This window comes from Python bivittatus, unplaced genomic scaffold (genome assembly GCF_059951505.1).
Source record: "Python bivittatus isolate LINGU-HERP-01145 unplaced genomic scaffold, Pbiv_v1 ctg000610_np1212, whole genome shotgun sequence".
Classification (NCBI taxonomy): Eukaryota; Metazoa; Chordata; class Lepidosauria; order Squamata; family Pythonidae; genus Python; species Python bivittatus.
This window is the reverse complement of record NW_028277088.1, coordinates 47,309,251-47,321,419: the sequence shown is the minus strand read 5'-3', so window position 1 is coordinate 47,321,419 and position 12,169 is coordinate 47,309,251. Positions and strand designations below refer to the sequence as shown.

General features: G+C 34.9%; 1 protein-coding gene across 7 annotated transcripts in view; it reads left to right on the top strand.

The window, feature by feature from the left end:
• Positions 1-12,169, top strand: part of LRRFIP2 (LRR binding FLII interacting protein 2) — a 59,967-nt gene that overhangs the window by 19,311 nt on the left and 28,487 nt on the right. For 3 of the 7 annotated variants that reach the window (XM_025165122.2, XM_025165124.2, XM_025165121.2), the window contains exons 7-12: positions 1,923-1,991; positions 5,982-6,044; positions 8,661-8,735; positions 9,300-9,347; positions 11,208-11,255; positions 11,371-11,427. The exons of 2 other annotated variants lie outside the window; for them this stretch is intronic. In XM_025165122.2, coding sequence (XP_025020890.1) covers positions 1,923-1,991; positions 5,982-6,044; positions 8,661-8,735; positions 9,300-9,347; positions 11,208-11,255; positions 11,371-11,427 — 360 coding nt within the window. The remainder of the gene's footprint in view (positions 1-1,922; positions 1,992-5,981; positions 6,045-8,660; positions 8,736-9,299; positions 9,348-11,207; positions 11,256-11,370; positions 11,428-12,169) is intronic. 2 more of the 7 variants (XM_088149937.1, XM_088149935.1) reach the window with 2 other exon arrangements.

Sequence of the window (12,169 nt, the reverse complement as noted above, 5' to 3'; positions counted from 1 at the left end):
ATCTAAAATACACAATGTAATGATGTTATTTCATCATTAAGCTAAATATTTTCTGTATTCAAGATTTTGTCAGTACAGTATCTATGATAATGCAGTTTTTATATCTGCATGGGTTGCCTACTGAGCTGCAGTTTGAAGAAAATTGGTTAAAGTTAACTTTAGTTAGGACAAATGCTGTTCTACAGCTAAAGGAATTGTTACAACTACACTGGGACTGTGGTACTGTAATTCACATTTCACATTAAGCCATAACCTGATATGTTTGGTTTTGACATAGAATGTTGTGTCAGTCCACCATTGTGGTTTGCAAACCATAGTTTATGACTCAACATAATATGTATGAACCCAGGTAATTATATTAGTCAACAATCATGGGTATTTAAACCATGGCTTGGCCTAATATGCAAACTAGAGCTGCACTAAGCTCTCAAAAGAGATACTTTGCAAAGTGTATTAACATGAGTAAAGTATGTGCATGCATGCAAAAATGCAGAAACACTTCTGAGACTACCAGTAAAGTAAGTGACTTTGCATACACACACATTGATAGTAACTGGGAATAGCCTTCAATACAACTGTGGAAGCCTTCAAAAGGATGTATCTACTATAATGCTATGCAGAGGGGATCCTTTATGCTAACATTCTTTGCAAATCACCTCTTTTGAATGCTTTGCATAGCCAAACTTACTAGTGAATTTGTAATCCTTTAATAAGAAAGGAACAAATACTCTGGTTCTACATGAAAATATTCTGAGTTGGAAAGTGAATTGTAAGTTTTAATTAGAGTTTTTGGAGAAATTAAAATAATATATTGTTAGATGACAGGGGCAATAATTCTATACTCATTTTCTTAGAATTAAATCCTTTTGAATTTATTGACTTAGTTCTGAATAGACAAATCTTCCAGATGTTAGGGTTTCAATTCTCACAGTTCCTTATAATAGATCATGCTGTGAAGGGCTAATGAGAGCTGAAGTTCAAAAAACTGAAAGCCATCTAATTGCATAACTGTATGCACGTCCAATATATTAACTTAAAACAAGCTAGCTGTGGCAATGACCCCTTTAGGCAGAAAGATGGAGAGCTGACATGACAAAGCAGTTGTACGTGCCAAAAGCAAACAATGGAAACACCAAAGGTGTAGGGAGTTTAATTACATGTATTCATATATGGCCCTTAACCTCAGGTACATGATTTTAAAACAAAAAAGTGTCTTATGAAGTATCTATCATTCAACCAATTAAATCAATTCATAATATCCAACTAAAGAGATAAGGAGCAGCAGTATATGTCCTTTACATTCACTTTCCCCAACAAATTAAGGTTGTTCGCCTCCTTAACTAGTTTCTCTTCATCCCATCTGGCATTGCACTTCTCTGCCTGGGCAGTCAGCTGGTTCAACTCCAGGCCATGCTGAAAGCTTGGGAAGTTTGTATAAGCCTAAATAGAGAAACCCAGCAGCAGCTGTTCTTGTTGCCTTAGCTTTCCCTCTGCCATCAGCTTCAGTCCATCATCACCGTCATTCTTTCCCCACAGCCATCTCTTTGTCAGTGGAGTTTTTAAGTTCAGCAGACACTTAAGTCTGAAAATACTCTTTCCCTGCTGAATGAGGCTTATTCTCAAGGTGACTGGTGTTTTTCCTTCACCGCATTAACATCAAGCTAAATGTTAATCTCATAATATTAACTTGTTTAAACTTCCAAAGAAAAAAGTAGTATGGAAATAAATTATGTTGATAAATATGGTAAGAATTAAAATGATGAGAATTGAAGCCATGAGCATAATGCTTTAGATTACCATAAAACTATGATACTCTAAAAGATTGTTTAGAATTATAAGGAATAAAAATAACCAATAATCAGCCTGTTTTGTAATGAAATCAATTTTTGAAGTTCATAATCTTTCATAACTTTGTTCTTAAGAGTCTTTCCTTGGATGTCAGTGGGTCCCACAGGAATAGAGCAAGTAGCTCCCGGAAGAGAGATGTAGTGGTTTGTAGTCCAGTTCAGCATGTTGTGGTTTGTTCATATAACACTTCGTTATGCACTAATAAGAATGACAGCATAATATTTTAGTAAAATTTTCATTAAGTGTGAACTGTGTGCGCATGAGAGAGACAAAAAACCAGAATCTAAAATTACTGACTATAAAACCAGTAGTTATTGCATGCCATACGGAGGGTATTGATTTATAGGCATACCTCGTTTTATTGCGCTTCACTTTATTGCACTTTGCAGATTTTGCGTTTATCAAACAGCATCGCATGCTATAGAGAAATCTTTCGTGAAAGGAAAAGTCAATTGATGCAGCAAATTTCATTGTTGTCTTATTTTAATAAATTTCTAAATTAAGGTATGTACATTGATTTTTTTAGGCATAATTCTATTGCACACTTAATAGACTACCGTATAGGGTAAACATAACTTTTATATGCACTGGGAAACCAAAAAAATTGTGTAACTTGCTTTATTGCAATATTCACTTTATTGCAGTGGTCTGGAATTGAACCTGCAATATCTCTGAGGTATGCCTGTACTAAAAAAAAAGTGAGATGGGAATAGGTATGGGTTAAATCTTTGCTTATATACAATGCTATCTTTGAAATACTAGTGTCCATAAAAATCTGTAAAGTTGAAACAATTCAACTTTATGCATGTAATGTAAATTATACATATGAAAATAAGAATTTTTTAATCTCTTTGCTTACTTTGGCTATTTCTAATGGATTGTATTAACTTTTTTCCTTTTGTTCTTACATTTAAGGTCTATTTGTTTCTTTTGCTTTAACAAAAACATTTATTTGTTTATTCATTACCTGTCTGTCTGTCTATCTTTCTATGCAAGCTCATGATCTTAATTAGAACAATGCTCATTGTTTAATATCCTCCTGAAAGCTGTCAGGGAAAAGGCTAGCTGAAAAATGTTGCCTGTGGTTTTAATTATTTAAATATAATTTTTTTTTATAACGATCCCCTTTGAAGGAACAAATGATGAATGAATTTTGATATATTAGAACAGAAAATATGGCTGTGTTGTGAATATACTCCAATTCAGTTCAAGTGCAGATTTCAGGAGGACATGATTTGATTCATAGCTGTGATTTGAAATTCAGTGACAACCCAATTCAGTTTCAGCTAATTTGAGATTTTTTTAAAAAAAATGTTGATAAATTGTAATAAGGAAAAGTATTATATCTGAAACTGTTTTATTTTTTGACAGAATGGGATAAAAATAGTAGGAATGTTAGATCATTTATTAAAGTTTCAGCCAGAGAGCTTTAGTGGTTTTGTAACAATGACATTTTGAAAATATTCCCCTGTACCTCTTTCAGGACAGAGAACATAGTTGAAAGGCAATACAACAAAGCTTCAAATTGTCTACTGTCTAACAAAAACTAAACAAACAAAAATGCTTACAGAAAAGTTGGCTGAATCAGTGCCAATTTACTTTCCAATTTAAAAGGTTTTGAAAATTATTTTAAAACCCAAATTTTAAAAATTACTTTAAAATAAACTCTTTTATTTGCTTTTCTGGGGTGGCACAGGATTCTGCTTGGCTGCCTTGGATTTTCTGGGGTGCCAGAAAAGCTTGGACTCTGCCAGAAAGGATCCATTCAACTCTTTCTGAATTGTGGCTTGTTGGTGAAATCTATGTTAGTTAATTAGCAGAAACAGAAGAAGCAGGTTGGCTAAGTGAGATACAGTGTCACAGAGAAAGTGTCTGGCATTTCTAGTCTTGTCCTCTCTCCTTGTAAATGTTTGACAGTCTTGCCAAATGAGTGCATACTGGGCTGGTCATTCTGGAGCCCAAATTCAAATTGCTGAGAATTGAGCTGAGCTTCCAGTTGTGTTGGCAGGCCTCCATAGAAATAAAACATTATATTAGTCCAAAGCAGAGCAAAGTTAAGGCTTATGGCTTATGCATTTTAGAGCTGAGAGAGTTAACCAAGACTAAAGTAATATAGGTAGTCTTTGAGTTGCAATATTTGTTCAATGACCATTTGTTCAGCGACTGTTTGAAGTGATGGCACTGAACGAAGAAACTTACAACCAATCCTTGAAGTTCTAGCCGTTGCAGCATTCCACAGTCACGTGATTGCATCTGCGACCTTCCCTGCCAGCTTCCCACAAGCAAAATCAACAGGAGGTCAGCAGGGAAGGCCTGCCCTGGGCCTCCCTGTGCTTGCATATACAGACACATGCACCTCTTTCCTGGCCTTCCTGCGCTTGCATGCACTCACCCCACACTCTCCTTCCCAGCCTTTCTGCGCTCTCACACATGCATGTACCCACCAGCACCCTCCTTCCTGGGCCTCTCTGTGCTCGACATACCCTGCACCGTCTTTTCCTGGCCTTCCTGCGCTCCCTCCCACACGCATGCATCCACCAGCACCCTGTTTCCCAGTCCTCCCTGAACTTGCATACATGCAGATACCCCGCACTCTCTTTCCTGGCCTCCCTGCACTCGCACATATGCACCCCCCCAGCACGCCCCCTTCTTCTCCTTCCTGTGCTCACATGCATCCCATACCCTCTTTCCCGGATGCAATGCAGCACCACCTTGGCCAACTTACATGCATCCTGCCAGGGCCTCCACCTCCTGTAGCACTCCCATGTTCCTTACCTGGGACTTCCTCCACTCCCCCCCGCAACCTGAGGCTCCCTCCATTTCCTGCTTAACACCCTGCACGTCTTGGATTACAATGACAACCGGAACTGCCTGGATTGCTGTTGCTAAGCAATGCGGTCACATGATGTCACACTTTACGACTGCATTGCTTAGCAATGGCAATCCTGGTCTCAGTTGCAGTCGTAACTTGGGGACTACCTGTATTAGCCTTGCCATCCAAAAGACCTCTGACAGGCAGGGAGTTTAGCATGAAAAATCTTACTGGGTAGTAATCCATATCAGGGTCAGAAAGTTCATCATAGCACTCAATCCCCCTTCAGCATTATTCATATATGTAATTTAAGTTATAACATTGGATGATAGAATATCAGAATGAGCAGAAAAATCAATTCTCTAAAGCACTTTGAAGTATTTCAGAGTCATCTTGTTAGAATTGTTTCTTCAAAGCAGGTCACTATTTCAGTTCATGAATCTGCTTCAAAGGACTAATTTTATCAAGCTTTGTCAAACTGAATCACCAATTTGAAACTTCACACAGCCCTAGAAAATCACCCAATAGCATGTTCAATTTTTAATATCTCGATATTAGCACTACCTTTATCTGTGTTTGCTCTTCTGTGCATTGTGAAGACATAGTAAGTATGTAACTCTTAAACCATTTCTACTGTTTTGCAAATTCTGGGCAAGGCAGTTGTTGCTTCATGAAATAAAAGAATGATGCAGTTTTTTTGTATATCAGGATGACAACAGTGCTAGAAAACCTCATCTTGATGAGAAGGTTTACATATGAGAGACTGGACTTTTTCCCTTCTGGCATTTCTTCCCTACTTTGATGAGGATGCAATTCTTTGCTGTGCGAGATGATAAGATTCTGGCTAGAATTGTTACATTTCTGGATCAACTACCTGTGTTGCACATCCAATATGAAATTGTGGATGTGTATTTTAATAGAATTCATTGCCAGATATAATGTTGGTTGGCAAGCTTTTCTGCATGTTTTTTGTGCATATCTTCAAAACCAGTTCTACCAAGATTTTTCTATGTATCATGAGCCATCATGATACACATCTATAATTTCTGCAGATCTGAAACTTTGGATGATGCTATTAAATGTCTGTCAGTATATAATTATTGAATATTACCCAAAGGAAAAATACAACAATTCAGTAAGTTGCAAGAACAAGGGTCAATTCTTTATTTCTTCTTAATTAAGTTTGCTTATAAATATATTTTGTTGAGATGGCCATATGATAATTTAAAATTATTTATAAGGATGCCACTTATGTTGATAATTATTTACGTGGATGATAATTACAGTATTTTTATAATTGTAACTTTTATAATTTTTACAGAGTCATACTTACAGTGATTCTTATGGTGGGAAGAAGTCTTCTAGCTCTCATAAAGATCTGTTGGTTAGTGTTCTCAGTTGGGATTTGTTACAATGTCTCTTAATTGTTTCTTTATACAATGCCACCTATATTTATTTTATTGTTTTTAACATATTTATAACTCAGCCTATATTAGTAGATCTCAGTAAAGGATACAGTTAATTTAAAAACCAGCAATATTCCATAAGTCGTCATATAAACTAGGGCAATACAGTGATTTTGGAGTCAAAGGGGAAAAGGTTTGAGTCAGTGGAGATGTTAACATGGCATCTGCCAATAACTCCTTAAAGCAGCTGTATCTTTTCCCAATATTGTGAGGTTGCCCTCTGCAGTTGCAACATGATCTTAGGAAGAGACATGCTTGGTTCAAGGAATTGCCCAACAGTGCTGCAAGTGTGCCTGTGCATGCTCTGAAGCATGTTTTCCCTTTGAATGAAAAGTGCTGCATAACCTTACCATAAAGATGGTAACAGCTCTAAGGGACTACTAAGGAGGAAAACCCTCTACACTAAACTGAATAAAACTTCAGTTTTCATGTTAAATGTTTACATGCCATCAATATAACACTAAGATTGGCCATAGCCAGGCCTCCAAAAGAAAGGTAATTCTGTAAAAGAAGGCCATAGGAGAGAGAGGTTTATTTCCCTTTCCCTGACATGTACAGCTCTCAATAGGATGCAAGGGAAATCCCTTTCTAGGTTTTAATACTTTGACAGATGTACATACATAGAGATGTTCCCTGAAATATTGTGCCAATATAATGATAACATAATGAAATATTATAAAATATTATGTACCATGTTAATGAAAACATACTGAGGCCTGACCTAAAACTTTTTGGAAGCCAAGGCAGTTCCTATAAGACCAGTGTACCTTTAAAACAAATATTTCTCTATCTGTACCTGATAGCAATTTAGCTACCACATTTTGTTTTAGGTACAACTTCTAAGTTGTATTCAAAGATAGGTGTATTATTGTAGATAGATGGGAAGTTCCAGGGCATAAATTATTGATTGTAAGTATTTAACTGGCCCAAACTGGCTGAAACATATAGAGTCAACAAAGCAAAAACATCTAAAGCACCCAATCCTCCATTAAACAAGATGAAAGTAGGAAAACTCTCAAGCTGTCTGCTGCTTCGGATGGAATGTGATCCCATCCAGGACAGGACACCTAGTTCCTGGGCTCGGGAACCACAAATCCACAGGTTTCATCCTATTAGTTTTCTGATTATCGATTCTCTTCTAACTCATAAGTGTCCAGTCCTGGGTTTAGTAATAGTTGTAGTCATTTTATTTATTATGTGCTTGTCCCCTTTAGTCTATAATTAATTATTAAGAATTTGATAGAGTTTGGTGTTTTAATTTTATAGTACTGTGTTAGCAATCCTAGCTTTTAGCTCTCTTTTATCGCTTATAAGTTTCAGTGGAATTATTGGAATGGGTATAGTTTTCCTTGTTTGTATTTTATGCTGGTCTATGACCAAAATAAAAGTTTTGTTGTTGTTATGTGCTTATAACTAAGCACAGTGTTGACAGGATGAAACAATATTTGATACAATACCTTAATACAGTCAACTATAACATAGTAAAAAACTAAAAGGTCCATAATATATTTATTTATTAAAGTTTTTGCTTGCTTTCATCTGATTCTGATGATAGAGAAAAATAGATCCACTATCAGCATGAATTATTGACCATATAGTGTCTCATCTGATGGACAGAAATCTTGCTGATGAGGCAATCTCTTTGCCTACTTTGTGCAATGGCAGGTAAAAGTGCCAGTGTCAGGAACATTAAAATGTGAAACAATTATTGGTTCTGGTAAAAATTTGACTCCTCCAGTACAGTTTTGCTGCCTTGTTTCCAGTATATGTGTTTGATCTTTTTCTATCTGTTGCTCCTGCAAGATTTTTCTGAAATATTTTGAATTGTTGAAGTTGATGTTGAACCATGAAAATAAAACGTTGCTTCTCATTGTGTATTTAAGTGGTCATAGAAATTTTCTTTATGAAGCCTCTCAGTAATAAGTGTTTGACATTCCACTGGAGAACAGTCTATAGAAGGTCAAATACTTGATGAGAAGTAAATATCTGTTACAACCTCAGTGAATCATTGCAATTCACAGCTTAAATACCTTGTTTTTACAGAACATTAGTGAACAATTTCAGAACTTTTACGTTTGTAGAGTTTTGTTGTTCGCTGATTAAATCTGAGGAGTTCTCTGAACAAGATGAAATAAGTATTTTCTCAAATCTTCCACATACAATAGTAAATTTAGTTTATTACATTGTGAAGTTAGCAGATACGGTAGATTTGTCACGGTTTCAAGATACTGCATTATAGGGAAGTATTGTCTTGTTTAGCAGACATATATAACCAAATAATTTTGTCATGTATAAAAAGATGATGTCATTAAGAGAAATCAGCACAGAAAGTTTATGAGGTTTTATATGAAAAGACTGCATCACCATGTAATACAATATCTTCATTTGGTTTCTCACTGAAACTGATTACTGTACTTCAGCACTTTGGAGCATCATAATGTATCTTGAATACTGAAGGAAAGATCATTATTTGCAGCCCCTGATGAGTTTGCGTTTGAGTAGCTTTTACACTCTTGTCGTATTTTTTTTAACAGAGTGGATTTTATCATGACCAGCGAAATTACAGCAGCCTTAGACATAGCAAACCACTTTCTACTTATCATCCTCGGGTTTGTTGGATTTTTTTGTATGAATTATTTTGCTGAACAGGTTTTTTCCCCTTTAATAAAGCATAACAGCATGAGAATTTAGCATAACTAAAAGCTTTGCTTCATTTGGGTGTCGTTTGGATTAACAAATAGCTAAGGATCTAGTGAGTTTTTTTCTTTTTTTTTAATCCTGTTTTGATTGATGCAATGTGAATCATATTAGGATTAGAAGTAATGCTGGGTTCAGGAATTTAGATTTCTTTTCACTTCTTGTCATGCAGCTGTCTGTTTTGAATTTGCCAATATGTTAACAATAGACATAACACATTTTAGTATTATGGGCAATCATTCTAAAGCTCTTTTTTCTGAAAGATGGGATCAGTGTAGCCTTGTGAATGGTAATACCTTATTAAATATCTAGTGAAATGTTTAATCTATTATTGCCAGCTTTGGACTGTGTATTTATTGTTTCTTTTCTATCACTTTATGACAATACTCACACTGTTTCTTATCTGCATGTATGATGTACAATGTGCATAATTTGTACAGCATTAAATATAATACAATGCCTTATTCTTCTCACAGTCATCATCTCTATACAATGAACCTCTGGCAACAACTAAGAGTTACAGGGTTAGTAAAATGTAACATGATAAATAATGTTTAGGTATTGTAATATTTATATATAGTGTAAATCTAAAAACAGTACTCTCCTCTATAGGCTTCCTCAGATGTAAACACTGGTTTGATAAGAAGTACCAGTTTGGTTCGTATGTAGATCTGCATGATCGCTTTAGCCTGCATTCTGAGCTTACTGTACCTTGAGAGCATTGTATATCTTCTTTTGTAAATCTTTAGGTTAGGTATATAAACATATAAGTGTGAAGAATATCAGAAAACTCTTCTGAAAAGAAACAAAATGTATACAAACTCAGGCTCTTAAATCTGTAGAGATTTTCTTAAATTATACAGTGCTTCATGCCTTCCTGCAAATATAAAACATTAATGATAATAAGCGTGTACTTATTTCTTAACTGCTTGTGCACATTTGAAGAGGTCCACTATTCTTTCTTGTTGAGCTGTATACATACATATCAAAGTAGTTTTGCAAGGCTGCCTTGCAACTCCTTTTTCCCTTGGGACTCTTCAGAAGAGCTAAACTTAGGCAGATATTACACGGACTCATATGATATTTCATCAGTGGTTGTGTCTTTCAAGCTGGCTTCTGTTGCCCTAAAAAGAAACCTCATAGATGTGATATGCTCATTTTGCAGAATACAATATGAGGTGGCACATCTGATGTTTTTAGATTCTTCAGATAAAAAGCTTCTTACAGTCCTTTAGGAAAGAAGAACTAAGGAAAGGTCCATGATTATGGAAAACTAATGAGTAGGAAATCAGAATGAATACAGCCACAAAAAGAAGTGGCACGGGAGAGCATTGTAGATAACAGAATTGTCAGCTTTTGTTTACTAAGAAGTTTACCTTCAGTGCCTCTAAAATTTCATAAGTGAAGCCCCCCTCCCCCTAAAAAGCTTAATTTGCTAGAATATAATTCTGAAATCTCTGGAGCTGTGAAATTGTCCATGTATATAACAGAAAATATTCTGTTGCCTAAAGACTAAACTTATTAGTCAATCCTCCTTGTATTGTTTTCTGTAGTAGAGCATATATTTATAATGTTCCTTCTTTAAAAATCTGGCAATCGTATTAGCAAACGATGTGCATGGAAAATGAACAAAGTGCTAATACTTTATAAACTTTATTGCATGTGGGTGCTATGATATCTTCAGAGCTTTCGGAAAAGAAATATGTTACTGTATGGATGCCACAGGCAGAGATTATTCAATTTCAAGCGGTTGCTTGGTTTTTGTTCATTTGTCTTTGAAGCTGAATTGGAAGAAGAAAAATATTTGGACTAACTATATAACTTTCTCTTTTGTAGTAAATGCTTTTGGCTTGGAATTTTAAAATACAATAAATTGCTGTGTTTGCAAAGTTCTTAATTAGTATTTTGTTGACAAGAATCTTTGAATAACAAAAATGTTAATTTTATCCATAAAGATCAATAAGCATGGTGCATATGGCTTCTGCAAAGTATGAAATATTCTAAGCATTATTTAAGAGATAGGACAGGCTAAGGTTACGATGAAGAACCTTTTTTTTCTGTTGAGAGCTAAATTACCCTAGCAATAATCTGTATATGTCTGCATGCTGGTAGTGCATAGAACAAAAGCCTAAAAGCTTTTTTTTTTTTTTTACCCTTTTTCTGTTTCTTCAAGACTGAACTACATGTAGAATTCTACCTACTACATCAATATGTCAGTTTGCCTGTTTAAGCTGCCCCTCTCCCATTCCGTTTCACTGTTCTCCACCTAAATGAAATTAGACCCATTATGTTGAATAGTTGTTCGTCCATGTTGTATTAAGTAGCACTTACAGATTTATTTATAATTTTATATAACAACAAACACTGTTTTCTCTGTTCTCTAGGCATCATTATATGATGATGGATTGTATAAATCGTATAGTTATCGTACTGTAAGTCTATAGGACTCTCTTGGTTTTACAAGTTTTTGCATGTGTATGTGAAAATAAATAGCTGAAGAACGAAATATTTTTCCATTCCTTTCTTTTCACAACTTTTGTTTTTTAGCCTTCAGAATATAGTTATTACTCTTCAAGAACAAGTTCAGCACGAAGTAGTCCAGTGGTGAGATGTGTTCTGCATGTCTTAAAGTTTACTTCTTCTGTTTAACTATTTGTGTGGATAACTCTGATTATAAATAGATATAGATTATTAATTTGCATTATTTAAGATAATGTAAATGCAGAGTTGTTGGCTGTCATTCTGGGAATCTTCACTTCTTCAATTATATATTTTGAAAATAGAATATGAATTATTCTAACAAGAAATGTAAACTATAGTAGAAAGAATGTAACTACTATACAATCATTTTTAAAAGCTTGTATTAAAAAAAATCTTGAAATTTTGCCTGTCTATCTTATTGTATTTACTCTGTAATTAATAGTAAGCAGAAGGAGTACTTAAGGTTTTCAGTTAATGCTTCCTTTGATATTCACCTTCTACTTTTCTGTGCATACTATATCAGGAACTGGTATAATATAACTTTCACTAGTAATGCATTTGTTATAAGCTCAATATTTCACTATCCCAACTTAACATTATGGACATCACTTAGTCCTATGATAACGCATAGCATTATTTATTTATTTATTTATTTATTTATTTATTTATTTATTATTTATTTATTTATACATAGACTTATCCCCGCCCATCTCCCTGCAATGGGGGACTCTGGGCGGTTTACATCAATTTAAAACAATAAATACATAATTAAAATTTATAAAAGACAGACACATCTACACAAATGGAAAGAAGAGAAAAAAATCCAAGAGGCTGATGGAAGCCACACTAGGCCTCTAGGGGGCTA